The sequence below is a fragment of the Canis lupus genome, chromosome 8, assembly GCF_048164855.1.
Source record: "Canis lupus baileyi chromosome 8, mCanLup2.hap1, whole genome shotgun sequence".
Taxonomy (NCBI): Eukaryota; Metazoa; Chordata; class Mammalia; order Carnivora; family Canidae; genus Canis; species Canis lupus.
Genome location: NC_132845.1, coordinates 22,318,054 through 22,339,160, shown reverse-complemented (window position 1 = coordinate 22,339,160; position 21,107 = coordinate 22,318,054). Strand labels below are relative to the sequence as shown.

General features: G+C 39.7%; 1 protein-coding gene across 1 annotated transcript; it reads left to right on the top strand.

Moving 5' to 3' along the window:
* Positions 1 to 1,612: 1,612 nt before the first annotated feature.
* On the top strand, positions 1,613 to 17,907 carry DNTTIP2 (deoxynucleotidyltransferase terminal interacting protein 2). The gene is made up of 7 exons (XM_072834579.1): positions 1,613 to 1,879; positions 2,862 to 4,498; positions 6,447 to 6,585; positions 9,649 to 9,744; positions 11,972 to 12,136; positions 13,520 to 13,629; positions 16,871 to 17,907. The coding sequence occupies exons 1-7, from the start codon at positions 1,730 to 1,732 to the stop codon at positions 16,962 to 16,964; spliced, it is 2,391 nt and encodes a 796-aa protein (XP_072690680.1). The 5' UTR covers positions 1,613 to 1,729; the 3' UTR covers positions 16,965 to 17,907.
* The last annotated feature ends 3,200 nt before the right edge of the window (positions 17,908 to 21,107 follow it).

Genomic DNA, 21,107 nt, shown 5'->3' with positions numbered 1-21,107 from the left:
GCCATGCTTGCAAGTGAATATTACACATTGATTTTCTACCTAATCCCCAATTTCTATATCCACTCCTGTGATCTTAAATTCATTTTCATCCATTTGCTTATGTTAAAGTTGTTGTAGAGCCAAAAAGTTGATGCATGTGAAGCACTTAATACCCAGCAAATGTGAACTGTGTCATTATTACTGTAATTGATGCTGTTGTCCCCTGCTGCTTTGATCTCCACTACCTATCCCTGATAGGTTCACTTTCCTTCCTCTACACCATTCTGCTTCTCTTGAAATCTAGCCTGTTTTATGTTGTTCCTCTTACATGGTCTCTTTGCTACTCAGCCAAACTACAATTCTTTTTGTTCCTTACCACATTCCCAAGGGTCAATCTAAACCTTTTCCATCCCTCTAAGCAGATGAATCTTCAACTTACAGAGAAGATTGAGGTTATCCATTGAAAAGCTCCTTTTCTTTCCTTCCCTGCAGTTTAACTTCCCTGCATTCACATTCTCTACTTCAAAAACTCTTCCCACCTGACTCAAAGGAAGGAGCATTCTTCTATGGCTAAGTCCATCTGTCTCTTTTTTAATTCCTTTCTTCAGTTGGATTTGGCTTAGCTGCAATAACAAAATCTCCCCCAAATAACAGGGCTCTAAAAAGACAGGTGTTGTGGGATAGCCTGGGTGGCTCAGTGGTTGAGCACCTGCCTTCGGCCCAGAGCGTGATCCCAGGGTCCTGGGATCGAGTCCCGTCGGGCTCCTTGCAAGGAGCCTGCTTCTCCCTCTGCCTGTGTCTCTGCCTCTGTGTGTGTGTGTGTGTCTCCTGAATAAATGAATAAAATCTTTAAAAAAAAATTATACTAATTGGCCAAAATTTAGCCAGTGGTATTTGGCTGCAAGGGAAACTATGAAAGGACCTATTAAGCTGGGTGGCAAAGCGCACAATGATAAATCTGTTTTGTGATAATGGGGGGGGGGAAGGGATTTTCTGTTACAAAGAGCAGATTTGGTGCAGCGCTCATCCTTCCTCACCTCCAACAACAGCCGTTTGCCTACTTCCTCAGTCCCTTCCTCAGGTACATTCTAGCTCTCCATACTTCATCCTAAAATAAAGCAAACACTTTCTCTTTATTCTGGTCATTTACTGGGGAAAAAAAAATCGCTCTCCTTTAAAATTTAACATTTCTTATTTCCCGATCCCTAGTCACCATCTCACCCTTATATTACATAGCTTCCGAGTCTCTGTGTTTCTGGAACATTTAACAAATACATCTTTACCCCCAACCGAGTCTTCCGATTTTATTTATTAATACAAATTTAATATTTAATTTCATGAATAAGACAAGATTACGTCGTTGCAAAAAAAAAGGTATTCTAAATAATGCAATAATTTCATGAATAAGACAAGATTACGTCGTTGCAAAAAAAAAAAAAAAAAAAAAAGGTATTCTAAATAATGCAAACCCATCGTTTGGTCACACCCACGACTACACTAGGACCAAACGCAGGAGGATGGTTGGACTTGGAAAGAAGATGCGACCTTCCAATTCGTCTGTGGAAGCTGGGACGCGGGCCCTCCGTCACCGCGGGCTCCGGCGGCCCGCCCGCCTCCCACCGCGCTGCAGACGCCGCCCCGAGCGCCCGGAACCGCGGCTTCGGGTGCCCGGCGGCTCGAGCCCCAGACCCAGGCACGCGGGCCGGAGGCCCGGACGAGATTTTCGTTATTTCCGGGATCCTCGCGGTAGATGAGGGCGAGGCGCCTCTTTGACGCACTTCCGGCGCGCCGGAACGGAGGCAGGCCGAGGTGGCTGCGAGCGAGCAGGATGGTGGTGACCCGGTCGGGGCGGCATCCGCCCGCGAGGGAGGCCACGTTGGCCGAAGACTCCCCACAGAAGGTAGGAGACCGCAGAGCGCCCTCGCGTCTGCCCGCGGCCTCCCGGAGCGGCGCCTGGGTGGGAGGGCCCGGCGGGGCGAGGCGGAGCGGCGGAGGGAGCCCGAGCGTGCGCGCGCTGGCGCCTCCAGGCCCAGGGCCAAGCCCGTAGCTTCCTCTTCGGTCCTCGGCTGCGGTTTTTTAAGACGGTCCCAGGCCTGGAACGGAGAGGTCAGGTCACTTGCTGGATAGTTCACGTTCGTGATGCTGAGGCCTTTTAACCTGTTAAAACCGTACGAAGGAGGCTTCACTCCGGGCTACCAAGTGTGAGGGTATTGAAGAGAAGGTTCCCGTGGTCACGTGGGGGAGCTGGTCGTGGCCCACAGCGCTTTTTTCTGGAGTGGGGATGGCTGCAGTGACGCCCCCTGGCGGCGACCAGGGGCTCCGGGCGTCCGCCGGCTCGGATTCTGCGGCGTGGGGGAGGGAGCGTTAATTCATTTATGCACGTCAAGGGGAGGGCAGCGACTGATTCCATAGGTGTGTGTGTGCTGTGACACAGCTGTGCTCAGAGTTAATATTTCCTTTCTTCGCCCTTCCCCTGTGAATCAGAATGTAGGTCCACCAAGCGTATTTGGCTTTTGATACTTAGGTGCAGAAAATTTTCTTTTCAATTAATAGTTTTGCTCCCCGAAGTTAGATCTAGGTCTTGGGTGAGGCGAGTGAGGCAGAGTCAGATCCAGTATATGTTTTTAATTTTTATTATTAAAGATCATGGGTACTGGTTGTTGTGAGGCAAGGCCTTGCAAATGCAATGTTGGATCCAGTGTTTAGTATTTAGTTGTTTTTTTTAAGTTGATGGTGATGGTGATGGTGGTGGTTTTTGTATTAATCTTGTTTACTGAGGTTTTTAGTACTGTCTTAAAATTTGGTCCTGAGAGGAGTGCCTCGTTCACTTTACCCTAGTTCCAGCCCTATCTAAATTACAGTGTACTTGTTCTGGCTTACAGACTTCTGCTGCTAAAAGAATTCACACACATTCAAAAGGCAGGAAGGAATGTTTACCTGTCGACCCAACTACTGCTGAATCACAAACCACTAGGAAACAAAGTCCAGCTTCTAGAACTCCTAAAACCAGAAAGAGGAAGAGTGGAACTACAGTCTCATTACCTGAAATAAACAAACCATGTACTGATGGAGAGATCTCTGAAGCAGAGTCAAATTGTTCTTCTGTGTCTGAGCTGCAGGATCTCATTTTAAGAGTAACTAGGAGACGGCAGATCTTAGTTGCATGCACCCCAGTGCCCAGTGTTACGAAAAGGCCAAAAATAACACCAGCACATCAGTCTCCTACTGAAGAAAACGATGACTCTGAAGCTGAATCACATGTCTCGGGTATTTCTAGAATTGTGGTGCCTACATTAAAATCTACAAGGACCAGAAGAGGTAAGGCTAAATCTGTAACAGATCCAAGCCAAGATTTACATACAGAAGCTATTTCTGATGCTGAATCATCAAACTCAAACATTTCTTCATTTTCTGGAGTTGCAACTATGAGAACGAGAAGTATGCAGAAGAAAATACAGGCACAAACTGAGGAGAAAGATAATGATGTTGTACCAGAAAATGAAAAGCATATCATAAAATCACCTATAAATTCAGAGGATTCAGATACCAGACAAGCAACCTGTTTACTAGCAAGATCTGTTTCTCAGATAAATGAGCCAAATTTCTATAATAATGAAATTTATAATGACTTCGATGATGATTCCTACCACATAAATTCAGAAAAAAAACGAATGGTGCAAAAACGCCGTTTTAATATAAAAGAGGGAAAACAGCCCAGTGTTGGACCTCTGAAAGAAATAACAAAACAGAATTGTAAGAATTTAAATGAAGAAGCCAAAGGAATAGTAGATGAGGAAAAAGAAATAAATAAGAATAATTCTCAGTTGGAGAGCCTTTCTGAACCTCAGGACACTGGCATTCAGGGGTTAGTTTCTCAAAGGCATTCAACCCCCCAAAGTAACAAAACCACATCAGAACTCTCAAATCTGAACTGTGAATCTATAATGAAATCATTAGCTCAAACATTTGCAGTGGTGGAAGTGGACAGATGGAATGAAGAGAAAGAGAGCACCATAAAAACAGGTGACTTCACAGAATTTGGTAATGGTGGTAGTGATGAAGAAGAGTGCACAGTTACTGGTATCAGCAAAGACGGGAATGAAGGAAAGGATGTAGATTTTGAGCGTGAAGCCAAACTATTCAAGTCTGAGTTCCACACATCCCTGGACAAAGGTGATTCTGTTTTCTTAGTTCTCAGCAGCGATGAAAGCCAACAGTCTGAAAACAGTGAGAATGAAGAGGACACTGTGTGTTTTGTTGAAAATAATGGTCAAAAGGAGTCATTAAATGGAGAATCAGAAAATATGTCATGTGACAATGCATTGTTTGTAATTGACACAACTCCTGGATTGAGTACTGATAAACATTTTTACCTCGATGAGAGAGACAAGGCAAGTGAGGTTGCCACTGAGGAAGAAAAAGAGGAGGAAGAGGATGAAAAAAGTGAAGAACCATCAGACCATGACAGAAATGAGTTTAGTGATGAAGACGACTTACTAAATAGCACAAAGTCTAAGCTGTAAGTTTTACCTTTATTTTTAAAAGTAAATTTTTTTTTAAAAGATTGTATTTATTCATGAGAGACACAGAGAGAGGCAGAGACACAGGCAGAGGGAGAAGCAGGCTCCATGCAGGGAGCCCTATGCAGGACTCGATCCTGGGACTCCAGGATCACACCCTGGGCCAAAGGCAAGCGCTAAACTGCTGAGCCACCCAGGGATCCCCTAAAAGTAAATTTTTGATACATATTTCAAGTGGCTGATTTACCATAAAAATATACACAGGAATTGAGAAAATTACTGTCAGGTTCTTTATGGAAGAGTGCTTTTATCCAGCATTTCCCTAGTCTATGGGTGCATTGGTTAGTCATATTTCTCCACCAGTGATCTATTAGAAATCATCTGTTAAGGTTTTCTTGCATGATTGTTAAGAGCAACATAAAATGGAAAGAAATTTTTATCTTTTCTTGATGCTAATTGTAGAGATGTTGAAAAATAGAGAAAAGTAATCACCTATAATCCCATCTATCACCCATTGAAAAGTGATAACTTTTGGGGTGGTTTCTTTAGCTTTTTTTTTTTTTTTTTTCTGTTTTTGTTTTTCTTAGGCATAGGGCCGTGGTGGCAGTGCATCCGCTGGAAATACAGACGTCCTTGGAGAGGGTCTATACATTAACAGATGCTCGGTTTTCACTCTAAGCCGATGATACAGATCTCCGAGCCAATGATACAGATCTCTGAGGCTAGCCTCAAGCATACTTATTTTTTAAAAGCCACACTCCTTCCCAGGATTATTCTCATGTACCTTTAGGTTTGAGAATCACTGCCAAACCACTGCAGTAGAATGATTTTACTTTCCAGTGGAGATTGATCAAAAGCTTTTAACTACTCAGTTTATATGAATAAATAGGGAAGAAAATAACTGGAAGTCCAAATGTATTTGCTTATAAAAAGAACCTTTCAGTAATGTAAAAGTAGAAATTCCTTATAGCAGGAGCCCAGAACCAACTGATTTGGTAGATATGAGGTATGACTTGTGTATTTTTGGAAACCTCCAGTGGGAAGTACAGTTGTTCACCTGTTCACATTGTTTAAAAGTCACTGATTTAGAGACATTACCAAATGCCCTTAGTCACCCAGAAAAACATTCTAAGTTTGGATAACCTGCAAGTCTTTTCTCAGTGATTTTAGAGATGGAGGTAGTACATTTATTAACTCACTACCTGTATATGAAGTTGAGCTGAATTGCCAGATGTATCTCCTCTTCTCTGCAATTTCTTTCTTTCTAAAATCCCTCTATGAAGTCTACTGGCATATTGTATGGTCCTAATCCTCTTTTTTTTTTAAGATTCTATTTTTATTCATTCATTCATTTATGAGAGACACAGAAAGAGGCAGAGACACAGGCAGAGGGAGAAGCAGGCTCCATGCAGGGAGCCCAATGTAGGACTCGATCTCGGGCTCCAGGATCATGTCCTGAGCTGAAGGCAGACACTCAACTGCTGAGCCACCCAGGCGTGCTTTTAAGAAAATCTGAGAAATAGATTCAGATGTGTTTCCAAAGGTTTTTTTCATTCTTCATTCCTCCCAGAATTTTCTTATAAATGATTTTATTAGATTTAAAACCTGTATTCAGTTTTTCAGAAACTCCATTGTAAAAATAAGATTTTTTTTTTTTAAGATTTTATTTATTCATGAGAGACAGAGAGCGAGGCAGAGACACAGGCAGAGGGAGAAGCAGGCTCCATGCAGGGAGCCCGATGTGGGACTTGATCCCGGGACTCTAAGATCACACCCTGGGCCGAAGGCAGAGGCCAAACCGTTGAGCCACCCAGGGATCCTCTCTTTTTTTTTCTTGTCATTGGCACTAAAAGGGGAGAAAAGAAAAAAGTGATCTTAAAAATATAATCTTAGTTGTTTACATTTTGATTTGATTATTTGATCTTTGAGTGATCCTTTCTTTTTCAGTCTGAAGTTGACAAGCAGCAGCATAGACCCTGGTATGAGTATCAAGCAGTTGGGTGGTTTGTATATTAATTTCAATGCAAACAAACTACAGTCGAACAAGAGAACCCTAACACAGATCAAGGAGAAAAAGAAAAATGAGGTAAGTTACATGGAGTGTCCTGTTGGTTTTTATACAACTAACCAATCACTTCTAGACATGATTAGTCCTTGTTAAGAGACTTAATTTTCCTGCACTGAAACACATTAGCCTACAGTGAAACCAAAATGCCTACTTCTAATTTCCCCTTAAGGTCCTAGCTATAAAAGATGACACTTGGAAAAATAAATTAATACAAGGTCAGCATTCCTCTTGTACCCACTAGTTATTCTAAGGGCTGTTTTTTTTTTTTTCTTTTGCTATATTTTTAGTTCATAACTATTCTGGATGCTGTTGAGAATCTGAAAATTGTGAGTGCCCACTTCACCCCCCACCAGGAAAACTATACATGTGCACACACATAAAATTTCAGAAGGGAATTACAGGGTAGGTAACCTCATCCAAAGCCTCACCTTTAATTACATGGCATGGCTTCCCCCAAATCTGTATTCTCTAGCCTTGCTGCCCCTTCAGGTCTTTAAATTCTGTTGTGTCTGTTAACTGTTTATTCAGATGTGCTCAGGCACTTGACCTTTCTAATTGCCCTCCTTCACTTCCCTACCTGAACCAGCTACTTTAGTTATTCTCTGGCCTGGTTAATGATGCCAAACTCTCTTTTCCTTTTGCAGTCAATCACTGAACCTAGAGGATGCGGCTGCTTACATACTCTCTACTCTGTTCTCTCCTTTCCACCCCACTGTCACTGGCTAGTATAGTATAGACATTTATTTTTCATCTAGACTATTGGAGTAGCCTCCTTATTTTCTCCAAGCCACTCTCTGTACTTTTGATAGATTTCTCTTTTAAAAAACACCAAAAAGGGTGCCTGGCTGGCTCAGTTGAAAGAGCATGTGACACTTGGTTTCCAGGTCATGAGTTCAAGCCCATGTTGGGGGTAGATACCACTTCAGAACAACAAAACACAAACCTGACAATGATATTCTATTTAAGTCCCTCAGAACATTCAGAGTGCCTCTGTACCTTCATCTCTGTCCACCTGCTGTGTTCTTGCCACTGAAGACCACTGTAGTTCCCTGAACATACCCTGCTTTTTCTTTTTTTAAAGGTTTTATTTATTCATGAAAGAGAGGCAGAGGGAGAAGCAGGCTCCCTGCAGGAGCCCGATGTGGGACTCAATCCCTGGACCCTGGGATCACACCCTGAGCTGAAGGCAGATGTTCAACTACAGGGCCACCCAGGCGTCCCAACATACCCTGCTCTTTCCCAAGCCAGTGCAGAGATCATAGATCACTGCCTATGGGAGATGTTCTCTGACTCTAGTCCTCTGCACCACCTCCTCTGTGCTTTTGCAACACCCAGTATCAATCTGATTCATTATTGATCATATTATAATTATAATTTTACTGTTTTTTTAGCTTTATATTCCTAAAACAGGATTTCTCAGCCTCAGCAATATTGGTATTTTGGGCTGGATAATTCTTTGTTGTGAGGAGGATGTCTTGTTCATTGTAGGATATGTAGTGACATCCCTCGTCTCTACCTACTAGATGTCAGTAGCATCCACCCCCCCCCCCAGCTGCTCTGCACATACACATGCATCCACACGTACCCCAAAAACGTCTTCAAACATTGCCATTTGCTCCCAGTTGAGAACCACTGTCCTAAAGCACACTATAGTACTTGTCATGCAACATGCTCTTAATCTGCTAAATAAATACCTTGTTCTTATTTCTGAGTCAAAGGAAAATCTAGATTGCTGCTCTACTACCCAGAAACTTCTAGGGGATTTGGGGATTTCTGAATTGATAATTTCAATTGTTACAGGCCAAATTAGTATTTCTGTGAACTATGTTGAGGGCTATGGAACAATCTTTAGTTCATACCCTATGGGAGATGACTAGTTACCCTGAGGCACCTTTTAGTCACATAAACAGTATTATGACAATATTGGTTCATCCTATACAAAAAATGAGAGTTATTTAGGAAAGGATTAACAGGTTTGACCACACAAAGTTTTAAAACTTACACAATTAATACCTTAACAAAGACAAGTTAAAGACCATAGGTTAATTCCACTAAGGTACAAAATACAGTTCTACAAATTAATAAAAATGACATATAAAAATGAAAAAGAACTCCAGAAAATACAGGCATCTCCTGTAGAAGACTTAATATATAGCTAATAAACACACAAAAAAGGTGATCAACAGCAAACGAAAACAGCCATGAGGCATCAGTGACTACACATAAAAAGGTAAACCCAGTGTTGGTGGCAATGTAAAGAAAAAGGCACTGATTAACTGTTGGTAGGACTTAACATTACTTGAATACAAGGTAATTTAGTAGTACCTGTCAAAATTTAAGTTGATGCATTTTGGAATCTTATAATCAAATATGCAGAGATGATGTTTGCAGTGTTTAATGGAAAAAGGTTTAATGGAGACTTAAACTGAATGTCAGAAGAAAAATTGTAGAGCATAACAGCTATTAGAATGAAGTTGATCTATGTGTGAATTGATACTGAAAGAACATCTAAGATATTGTTGAATTACAAAAAGATTTGTCTAGATAGAATTATTTCATTGATAGGACAGTAAGTATGTTGTTTAATCAAATCTGTATCATTGTACTTAATAATACAGTCTTCTTAGATCCGAGGAAGCTGTTTAACCAACATCAAAAGGATTTATTAAAGACCTAGAGTTTTTGTTTGTTTTCAGAAATTTCAAGAGCTATTATAGCATTTGTTCTTGTTGACTTTATTTTTCAGTTTGATGCAAGTGGCTGGTTGTAAACCAATAAATACAAGTTAGACACATTAATATAAATCTGATGTGTGCTGATTCAGTTCAGAAAAAGAAATTTAAGATGAATGAAGTTTCGTAAAATAATCCTTCAATTTGCCTTCTAAAACATTTTTATTGTGATATAATTTACAAACTTAAGGACTGAAACAACTTTGTAGTAGCATGATTGTGTATAAAGTAGATTAATATATTTGGAGTAGTCTTCATTGTGAGAGATGTTTCTCTTATAAGGAAAAAGATGTTGGAAAAAATTTTATGATATTCTGATACTATTTTAAAACTAGTTTAATATTTTAAGCTTTTGCAGAAAGCTGTCATTACTCCTGATTTTGAAAAAAACTACTGTGTCCCACCATATAGCGAATCAAAGCATCAACTTCAGAAAAAACGCAGAGTAAGTATAGTGACTTATTATTTAGGTTGTTAAGGTGTGTTTGACTATATACATTCAGCTTACAAAACATAGTTGTATAATATAAAAATATGTACTTCAGGGCACCTGGCTAGCTCATTAGGTAAAGCATGTGACTCTTGATCTCAGGGTTATGAGTTCTAGCCCCACATTGGGTGTAGAGATTAGTTAAGAAAATAAAATCTTAAAAATATATATTGGCAGGGGATCCCTGGGTGGCTCAGCGATTTAGCATCTGCCTTCGGTCCAGGGTGTGATCTTGGAGTCCCGGGATCAAGTCCTGCTTCGGGCTCCCTGCATGGAGCCTGCTTCTCCCTCTGCCTGTGTCTCTGCCTCTCTCTCGCTCTGTGTATCTCATGAATAAATAAAATCTTTAAAAAAAAAAAAAATATATATATATATATATATATATGCAAAGTTATCACAGAAATTTAAGGGCCCATAAAATACAGTTCCATAAACACATTTTATATAGATTTTCACAAAGTGAGAGTCCACCAAGTGGTGCACAGAGAAGACGTGTTTGTTTTTTTCTACCCCCTCCCCCCGGTTTTTTTGTTTAAGATTTTTAAAATTTATTTATTCATGAGAGAGACAGAGACACAGGCAGAGGGAGAAGCATCAAGCTCCCTGCAGTGAGCCTGTTGCAGGACTCAATCTCAGGACCCCGGGATCACACCGTGAGCCAAAGGCAGATGCTTAACCACTGAGCCATGAGGTGTCCCATTTTTACCTCTTTCTTAAAAACAGTGACAGCCAGCATATAAGGTCATTGTCCACACCTCTTGGCTTATAGGTACTGTTCACAAAGAGCTAAGAGCTCACTGCAGGTCTTTGTAGAGAACTTAATATAGCCATCTAAGTCAGCCCTGGTGGCTCAGCAGTTTAGCAGGATCAGACTTGGGATCAAGTCTCACGTCAGGCTCCCAGCATAGAGCCTGCTTCTCCCTCTGCCTGGGTCTCTGCCTCTCTCTCTGTGTCTCTCATGAATAAATAAAATCTTACCAAAAAAATCTTATTTTTATCTTAAAATAAAATCTTTAAAAAAATCCTTTAGGAGGCAAATCTCCTCCTAAAAACCCGGGTCTCTGTAGTCTCCCAGTGAGAAGGTAGGAAACTATTTTCCTTTGTGAAAATAGAGGATTGTTTTCATCTGCCATTTCAATAAATGTAAAAAAGTTATCAAGAGAGCTTGAAGAAAATTTGAGGATGGTGCTCCAGTAATGTCTCATCACTAATATGGAGGAGCATGCTGGTACATGGTAGACACTCCATAATGTATGAATGAAATAAAAATAAAATTGAATAACTTGCTAAGAGTTTCCCAAAGAATAGAATTTTTTTTTTTTTTTAATTTTAGAAATGATAGAAATTTCTGAACTGGTTGGGGTAAATGACTGAGTCACCCGGGTGACTGAATAAAAATGTTAATATTTACATAGAAGCTCCAGATGTGAAAACGTTTTTATACATTCTCTCTTGTGTAGGCTATATTGCACAATAAAAATTGATGGTGTGTGTTGTTCTCCCAGCAAGTCAGCAGTTCTTACTAAGATAAAAAAAAAAATAAATTGTAGGGGGAATTCCCGAGTGGCTCAGCGGTTTAGCACCTGCCTTTGGCCCAGGGTGTGATCCTGGAGTCCCAGGATCAGGTCCCGCATTGGGCTCCCTGGAGCCTGCTTCTCCCTCTGCCTGTGTCTCTGCCTCTCTCTCTTTCTCTCTCTCTTTCTCTGTCTCTCTCATGAATAAATAAATAAAATCTTTTAAAAAATAAAATAAATTTTAAGGAGACCTCATTTATGAAACTGATGGTACTATGCCTAATTTACCAAAGAAAATACCATGATTTAATTTCTTTTATGAAAAGTGAATCTGGGGATTAACTTGTTATGTAAAGTAACTTCATTTTTTTTTCATTTATTTTTTTTTAAGATTTTATTTATTTATTCATAGAGACAAAGAAAGAGAGGCAGAGGGAGGAGAAGCAGGCATCATACAGAGAGCCTGACGTGGGACTCTATCCAGGGTCTCCAGGATCACACCCTGGGCTGCAGGCGGTGCTAAATCGCTGCGCCACCGGGGCTGCCCTTTCATTTCTGTCTTATTCATAAAGTTTTCTATATATTTTGGAGGGAATGAGGTATAGCTTATACAATGCTTATTAAAGGTAGAATGTTCTGTCTAATTGTTTTTGAAATCTGAATTTCAGAAAGAACGACAGAAAACAGCAGGTGATGGCTGGTTTGGCATGAAAGCTCCAGAATTGACAAATGAACTAAAAAATGATCTCAAAGCACTGAAGATGAGAGCTAGCATGGACCCAAAAAGGTTTTACAAGAAAAATGATAGGGATGGCTTCCCCAAGTACTTTCAGGTATGAAAAAAATAACAATGGCAGTGATGTTCGATGGATTTTAGTTTGGAAAACACTGTAGTGTTCTTTCTGTTTACTCTTAACATAGGTGAATATTTACAGTGCATATATGCTTAGGCTGTATAATAATGGGCAGAACCCAAATCAGACAGCCATTTGGCCACCAGCTTGTAATGGTGGTAACTAAGTTTCCAGGTCATACCTCTAAAAGTTAATGGGATCTCTAAGTTGGGTATATCACATATGAATAGTATTAGCCTAACAGCAAGAATCAGTACATAATGGAGAAGGAAATAGGGAATCATTTGTCCCAAACTCTTCTCCAGATAGAGGGAAATCCCCATGCAAATGCTGAAAATAAGTTAAAAGTTGGTTTTCAAAGTGTTTTCAGATGAAAATCCAGTTGATTCACCCTCTAGTGAATCTAGTCAGCTTCATTTTGTTCTTCTTTCTTGTCACTTATCTGAATTAGTCTAATAGTCCTTCACCTCCAGGTCTGATCTCCCTTCTAGTTCATCCTCCACATTGTAGCCAAGTCATCTGTTCTTTTTTTTTTTTTAAGCACTCTGTTCATGATACACTCCTGTTCAGTAATATTTTCAATGATTCTTTATGACCTATAGGGTAGAGTCTCTACAGCCTGCACTCTGACCAACTTACTTGCTCTTCTTTTATCACATAGCCCTCTTAAGCTACAACATACTTGGAGGCACCTTGACCTGCCTTAGGTAGAATTAGTCACTTATTTTTTCAGAGCATCTGTAGTGTTTTGTTCAGCATAATATGTTATGCTTTAGTCTTTTAGTTTCTTGTCTGTGGATTTTCCTTAAGACTATGAGCTCCCTGCTGGCAGGGACTCGGATATTCTTTATTTCCCACTTAACACAGTACCTGGCACATAGTGGACACTGTAAATTTTACTTGGTTGAATGTATGAACAAATGCAGAGTGGTTCCTAAGAAGGTTCTATGCTGGTAGCATTCATGATAACCCAGGAGATCAAATGGGTGTGTAATAGAATTTATGTGTCAAGTTTATTAAATTGGGAGACTAAAGAATTTGATATTCTCTGTCCCATTTTTCTAGTTATACTGTTCATCAAGAATTTACTGTCCTGCCTAGCACTAAGTTATATGTAATATAAAAGGATTTTTGGCTTTCCTATAAATTCTAAGGAAATGTCTTTAGTAGTACCCAGTGCCAGTTGAATAGGTGACTTATTTTTGCTTTTAAAAAAGTGCCAAAACTAACTTTAATATTGGTATCATTTAAGTTAGGGTTTCCATTCCTTTCTATAAATATACTTTGTTAGAACTTCCCTAAAATATGAAAGCAACTTAGCATTCAAGTATTGCATGACTTCTTTCAATCAATTGCTTGTAGATTGGAACCATTGTTGACAATCCAGCTGACTTCTATCATTCGCGAATTCCCAAAAAACAAAGGAAGAGAACTATTGTGGAAGAACTGCTGGCTGATTCTGAGTTTAGAAGGTAAAGAAATTCATGTTTCACTTCATATTATTGCATGCTTTCCTTTAGAATATACATAAACTTTAAAATTTCAGGTAACTTTTAAATGCTTTAGCAGTGTCTCAACAGCACTATTTACATTTGGATGGGATAATTCTTTATTAGGGGGAACTGTCCTGTGTAATGTAGAATGTTTAACAGCGTCTCTGACCTCTACCCACTCTATGCTAGTAGCACCCCATCCCCAATTTGTGACAGAAATCACTACCAACATTTCCAGATGTTCTCTGTGGGGCATAAGCATTCCCAGTTTAGAACCACTGTTTTAGATGGAAGCTTGAAAATACTTGACTGCTAGAGGAAGGTGAGCCTGCAAAGGAGACTAGGAAAGAATAGCCAAGGGGCCATTAAGAAAACCAGGGTGTCACAGAAGCCAAGGAAGGAGAATATAACGAGCAGATAGAAACTGGAGGTGGTAGTTAATAGGATTGAATGCTGTTGAGAGATCAAACTGGGTGATGGGCATTAAGGAGGGCACATGATGTAAAGAGCACTGGGTGTTACATACAACTGATCACTGGCCTCTATCTCTGAAACTAATAATACACTGTATGTTAATTGAAATTAAATAAAATTAAATTTTTTTAAAAGATTGATTTATTTATTCATGACAGACACAGGCAGAGGGAGAAGCAGGCTCCCTGTGGGGAGTCCGATGTGGGACTCGATCTCAGATCCCAGGATCATGACCTGAGCCGAAGGCAGACGCCCAACCGCTAAGCCACTCAGGCATCCCAATAAAATTAAATTTTTATAAAAACCTAAAAACTTATTTGGATTTACATGGAGATCATAGCTTTCTTGCCAGCAGTTTTAGAGGAGTGTTGGGGAGGAAACCAGACTGGAGAGGATTGGAGAGTGAGTTGAAAATGAACAATTGGAGACAATTCTTTGAAGTTTGGGGGGGGGGGGGGGGCAAGGCTAGTAGTGAGTATGGAAGAGAAGGATTTTTTTTAAGATGGGAGCATTTAAACAGCTATGTATGTATTATAGGAGATTTAAAAGCATACCTCGTATTAGAAACCCTTGTTGAACTTCAGATGGTTTAATAGCCAAAGTAAAAATCAAGGGTTTTAAAAACTTTGTCAGCATGGAAAACAAATTTAACACAAGTGTTACGTAAGTTACCTAGTTTGGGTAATGGTAAACATTTTAGAAATAAGCAGTGTTCTTTGCTTGCTTATTACTCTCTTGGAAGTTTATTACTTGTTACTTGGAATTATGCATTACTTGGAAATCTCAACCCCCACAGAGCTTTAATTATAACCTGTATACTGTTGGCTTCCAAATGTAGTGTCTAGTCCAGATCTTTCCTGAGTCCAGACCCACATATCCAGCTGCTGTCCCAGGTTTTCTCACAAGCACCTCTAACAGCTCACTTGGTCTTTTCTGACCCCAGTCTTCCAGTACAATCTAATCCTCTCGCAGTGTTCTTTTTCTCGTGACTGAACACTATCACTATCCACCCATTAGCAAGTCCTTGACACCTCCTCCTTCAGTCACACATTCATACTGTCAGTCTCTCCCATCTTCCTATCTCTCAAAGCCTGTTGTTTTTCCATCCCCACACAGGCATGGCGCAAGCTGAGTCTTTGTTTATTAACTGTATATTTTGGTTAAAAATTGACCTGTATTTTGTAATCTCAATGATAGCAATCTTAGAAGTCACAGCAGTGTTGATGGGGCTTTCACTAAAAAATAATAGCCTGAGGAAGTTGGAGGAGTAAATTAGAAATTTGGTAGAATGAAACTCTACCAAATGAAATTGCAGGTTAGAGGTAGTGTTATTAGCTCATTGTTCCCATACTTCGGTCACTGAGTACCATTTTCACAATGTTTGTATTATTTCCGTGCTGCCTGCTTTAAAAGGAAACTTTATATTGCCTACTATAAATGGGTTTGTTGGCTTATAATTTTTGTAATATGCAAGATAAATACTTTTAAAGTAATTGCTGATAGGTATGTAGTTATTGCCATTTTAATTGTCTTCTGGTTGTTTTTATAGTTTTCTCAGTTCTCTACCCTTGTGGTTTGATGGCTTTCTTTAGTGTTATCTTTAGATTCCTCTCTCTTTTGTGTATCTGTTATGTTTTTTTGATTGGTGGTCAGTATTGGATTCATATGTAACATGTGTACAGCAGTCTGTTAATTTGATGTCACTTAAGTTTGAACACATTTGACTTGGTTTTGTTTCATTTTTAATGTAATCTTAGGTTTGTTAGAATGTGTGTAAATTGTGCTACTGACTTCTTGTGGGATTCAGTAGGCTGTAGAGTTGTAAAAGGCTTAAGAAGCTTCTGTTTTATTTATTTTTTAAATTTTATTTATTCATGAGAAGAGAGAGGCAGAGACATGGGCAGAGGGAGAAGCAGGCTCCATGCATGGAGCCCAATGTAGGACTCCATCCCAGGACTCCAGGAACATGCCCTGAGCCAAAGGCAGACGCTCAACTGCTGAGCCACCCAGGTGTCCCAAGTAGCTTCTGTTTTAAAGAGAACATTAGCTAATCCCTCAGCTTTAGTAATAACATATTTAGGTAACACAGTGAAAGTGGTCTAGAACAGTTTTATATGGTTAAAGAATTTTAATTTTTCCTAATCAATTGTACTGATAAGCCCTTCTTTTGAGCTTCTGTGGACTACATTTGTCCATATTTACCCTAATGGAAATTAAAATTAAGAAACTTTAAAAATATTCCTTTTAAAATAAAATAATATCACATATCACACTGACATATATTTTGATGACCAAAACAAAAATGATTTAGTGCAGATCTCTTTAATATCCAGATAGTTGGAGCCTCATACCTACTTCTGCATCTGTCTGCTGTTTTTACATTTTCATTCTACAAAAATGTTGAAAGCATTTAACATCATCTGGTAACTGGAAATGGTGTGTGGACTTACAGTGGCTGAAAGTTTTCAAAAACCCTCCCTTATGGTTGTCACTTTTTTCTCATTAGACTTTATGAAGGCTTTATGCAGGCTTTATGAAGATAGGGACTATGGTTTTGTCTTGTTCACTGCTCAGTCCCTCAGCTCCAAGTATGGTTCCACATGGTGGAACTTAGTACAAATATGATAAAATAGTGAAAATGCAAAAAAATTTTTGAGATTTAGAAGTTACACCACCCCACCACAACACCCATTACATAACTTCTAAGGTCATACTTTAGAACTTAAAGGCTTGTTTTTCTTTTTAGGTACAACCGAAGGAAGTATACGGAGATCATGGCTGAAAAAGCAGCAAATGCAGCAGGAAAGAAGTTTCGAAAGAAGAAAAAATTTCGCAATTAAGATTCACCGAGCAAGCCATACTAAATATTTTACATCTCCCTTTATTTACTCAAGATATTTTGTAAATTAGCATCATCACACTAATATAGACTGGCCCTGTTTGAAAAAAGTTGACTAGAGGGAGAATTAGTCACATATCCCTCGAGATAAAAACAGGTGTGTCTACAGAAGACCAACACATGCCTATTAGACGCTTTGAGGAAGAAAAAGAAAACTTTGACCATTTTAAGATTAACATTTTTGTAAAGTTTTCAACACTTGGTTATTTAAAGAAAATTGAGTTTAAAAACATTTAGAAAATATAAAGTTTGTTAACGTATACAGAAAACTTGAAAATTACATAATCAAAGCTGAATAATACTGTAATTCACCTGTGTGTGCAGGGAGATGGTAGACCAGAAATGCCCTTTTCTAAGTTCAGGTCCAGAAAATTGGTGAAGATGGGATATAGAGATCTGCTTGATAGAAATATAAAAGTCATGGTTGAAACCAAAGTATTCTTGGAGCAAATATATATTGGTATATAATGGAAGAACTAAAGTTATGAAAGTTATAATTTGATTGAAATTATAAAGAAAGACTTAAAAAGTTAAGACTTCCAAGAAAGTTTGGGGTAAAGGTACACAAAGCAGAACTGTTTTCTCTCCTTAGCAACTAAAACAGGAGGAAAGATTAATTATATCCCAATTGTGTTGTATTCCAAGTGAATTAGGTTAAATCAGCATAATTTTAACTTAGCCAGGAATAATTTTAAAGTGATTCAGTTTATTTCATCTCCAATGGCAGAAGTACTCACCCTGGCTAACCTGCTTGTGGCACCCAAAGAGTGTTGCCATTTCTCATAATGCTTCTTAGTGGGTTCTTCCTTAAATGTCATTATTTATGGAACTTGTTTTCCCAGCAAACTGCTTCCTTGGGACTTCAGTAAATATAAAATCTCCTATTTTCTATTTATTGCTTGGGATCATAACCAACATGGTAATAGTAACAATGACATTTGTAGGTGGAGTCCGGCAAGTATCTATCTATTCTTTTACAGAAAAACTTTTATTCTAAGAATATTAAGTTTTGCTTTCCACTGGGTAAAATAAGGACCTGTTATGAAAGAATATCAAAATGAGAGGGTTTTAAAGAACAAGAAAAGGGAGGGTTCGGTACAACCTTGAGTAACTGGGATAAATTGATGGGCTCCCACTCTTAGAAACAGTGTTACAAGAAAACATCAGATGACAAAAATGTTATTAATACCATTTCTGAGGTATGTCCAGGTATGTTTTCAGTTCAGTCTCTCCATCACTGACAACTGTTGTTCAGAGTGATAACCTAGAGCATTTTATTCAAAGTTTTCAGTAAGGGTTAAAACAAAAGAATGCTTTCTAGCTGTTTCCCAAGCATCTAATTAAAATGTAAAATGCAAGTCTTCTCTATTACACAAGTTAAAAGAAGTGAATTACAAACAGCTTCCAAGAAGCAGGGTTAAATAGCATGACCTATAATTAAATGTCATAGCTTATCACTTATCAAAGAAGTGAAACCTCAAAATGAACTTGAGTAAATACGAAGTTAGAGAACAGTTGGAAAGAGGTCCTGAAATGGAAAAAGTTCTCAGCAAATACTTAACATGAGGAAGGCAATGGGTGGTGGATAGTGTATGTTCCAGATAGTGTAACAGTGCATAACCGATTATCCCCCAGAACTTTGACTCAGAACCACCACCAAGTTATTATATATCCTCATTTGGTGGGTCAGGGCTTGGCTAAGTAATGTGCTCTACATGAATCAAATGAGGTCACTGACTCACCTAGTAGCTGAGTAGATTTGGAAGGTTTAAGACCCTTCCCTTACATGCTTATTAGCACCTTTGTATTGTTATCTTCTAAAAATATGGGAACATGTGAAATTTTTCTTCAGGATAGCACAGAATTGCTATAAAACCAAAAGATAACCCATACACTTTGTGTGGCACTGAAGGCTCTATCTAGCCTGGTTAAATGGGCTGAATGCAGAGCTACTTAGAAAATTGTACTCTACCTGCCTCCTTGCTTGTCCTGAGGTAAAAGGAGTCACTAGATGGAAGTGAGCCCAGAATACCGGGCTGTATTGTTACAAGTGAAGAGAGATGCTGTAATAGGTCAGAAATCAGCCGCTGTCAGTCTTCTGTTAGGGTGGGCCTGTCATGTGCTCTGCCAAAGAAGGTGGGAAACGACTTGGGGCTTTCCTAAGCCAACCTTTCTCTACTAAAGGTAGGATGATGGGAACAAAGGTTCCTTCACAGCTTATCTGAAAAGCCCTACAGTCGGGGTCTCTGCCAGCTATACACTGAGAGGTGCTTTCCTTCCTCTGGCTCTTTGGTTACAACCAGAGCTGCAAAGGACGGACTGGTAAGTTGAGCACCAAATCCTGACCTCACACCTCATGTAACATACTGAAATTCTGAGGTCTTGTTCACTAAGGGGAGAAAAAAATGAAACATGGATATGAAGACTGGTTAGATTTAGTTCCAATATCAAGTCTCAAATTTCAGTGTCCATTCCAGTACCCTCCTTTCCACTCCACTTTAGCCAATCACTATAACGGCTTTAGGCTTGTTCAAAGGTCAAGATTCTGAACTAAGTATCCCAATCTGTTAGCCTTCTAATCCAACTTTGGCTGCACTTTGGAATTACCTGAGGTGGCTTCAATAATATGGACAGCTGGGCCCCACCCCCAAAGACTGTGAACTCTGGATCTCAAGCATTTCAGCCATTCTTATGCTCCCAATCCTCTACCCCATCAGGATACATTTTTCTCCCTAACCTGGAACAATGGTCAGACATTTAAAAATTCTTTGTGTGTCCCATGTCTATCCTCAATTTTTTTCTGTTACTGTCACCTGCCAGGCCCAGCCAGGGAAATATCCACTGTTATCTGTCTAGATTACTGAGATTTGGAAAACTACCATAAGCTACAGACTCTTGGCTGGGCTTTCACTGCTCCTCTACAGTTCCTTTATTCAATTATGACTACTTCCCACCAAATTCATTCAGTCTGCAAGTCAGCCAGTCACCACAAAATTGAGTTCTACAGATTATTTAACCACCAGGGTACACCAGTGAAGAAAACAGCCTCCAAACCCAAAGAGCTTATAGGAGACCTAGCATATTTCTACTCTCCCAGAGGCCCCCGACTCCCACTCCCCCCCCCCCCCCCTCAGCAGACACCTTGTCTCCAACTTTGCTTACCCAGCCTAGAACATCTAAGGCCATCTAACTCCTCATGACCCCACCTGTCTACAGAAACTTCCTACATGTATCCCAAGTGTTCAGTGTCCCCCCCCCTCAACCTTTTGGCCAAGAAATGTCATCTGACACAGGTTTCTGACCATGAAACTTCAGCTTCTCAATCTGTGTAAGAAGATAAGCTTGTCTGCTTCTCCTATCTTGCTGCTACTTTTCCTTCACAGATTTTCTTTATCTGCCTACCACTTGGATTCCCACATTGCCTGCTCTCTTACCTTTCTCTATACTGTAGAACTTGTTATCTTGGCCTCTGTCTCCTTCAGCTTCTGCTTTACCTCTCTACAGTGGACTCCAGAGTTTCCCTCCTTACATCTCTACACCCCCTGCTCCAGATGCATGTTTCCAAATAATTAATATGCCCTTCCAGGTATCACAAAGTCCTCTCAACCTCGTACCCAGAACCTGAGATGACTACCTAACTAGCACCGTGCTGGCACATGACAGGTACTCAGAGGGAAGCTACTCTTTCCCTGTTCTCCATCCTCCCCATTAGGGAAGGCTTCCTAAAACAGTTTTTAATGGAGACTTCCTGTTTTTTGTTTTGTTTGTTTTTTAAAAACCTGTTACCCACTTCTGCCTGACAAAACATGCAGAAATGCCTACATTCAAAATTTGGCATTCAGGACCCTCTAAGATAGGAAATAATGCCACCACAGGTTTATATTCCCTATTGCTCGTACCCCTACTTCATTTGTGCTGGTCATTTGCCTGTTTCTCTGCTCTGGACTGCAAAAAAACTACACTTCCCAGATTCACTTATCAACTGGCTTCCCAATAAGGCACTGACCTAGGACAGGAGGGCCAGAGGAGGAGAGAGAGGGTATTTCCCTCTGCTTTAGGCTGGGTTGGGAAATCCAATGGCTCC

Excerpts from the sequence above, each read along its gene's own strand:
- DNTTIP2 (XM_072834579.1), top strand. The coding sequence starts at position 1,730 with ATGAGGGCGAGGCGCCTCTTTGACGCACTTCCGGCGCGCCGGAACGGA. Across the intron at positions 1,880-2,861 it reads CCGAAGACTCCCCACAGAAG|ACTTCTGCTGCTAAAAGAAT; the intron begins GTAGGAGACCGC and ends TCTGGCTTACAG. Across the intron at positions 12,137-13,519 it reads GCTTCCCCAAGTACTTTCAG|ATTGGAACCATTGTTGACAA; the intron begins GTATGAAAAAAA and ends AATTGCTTGTAG.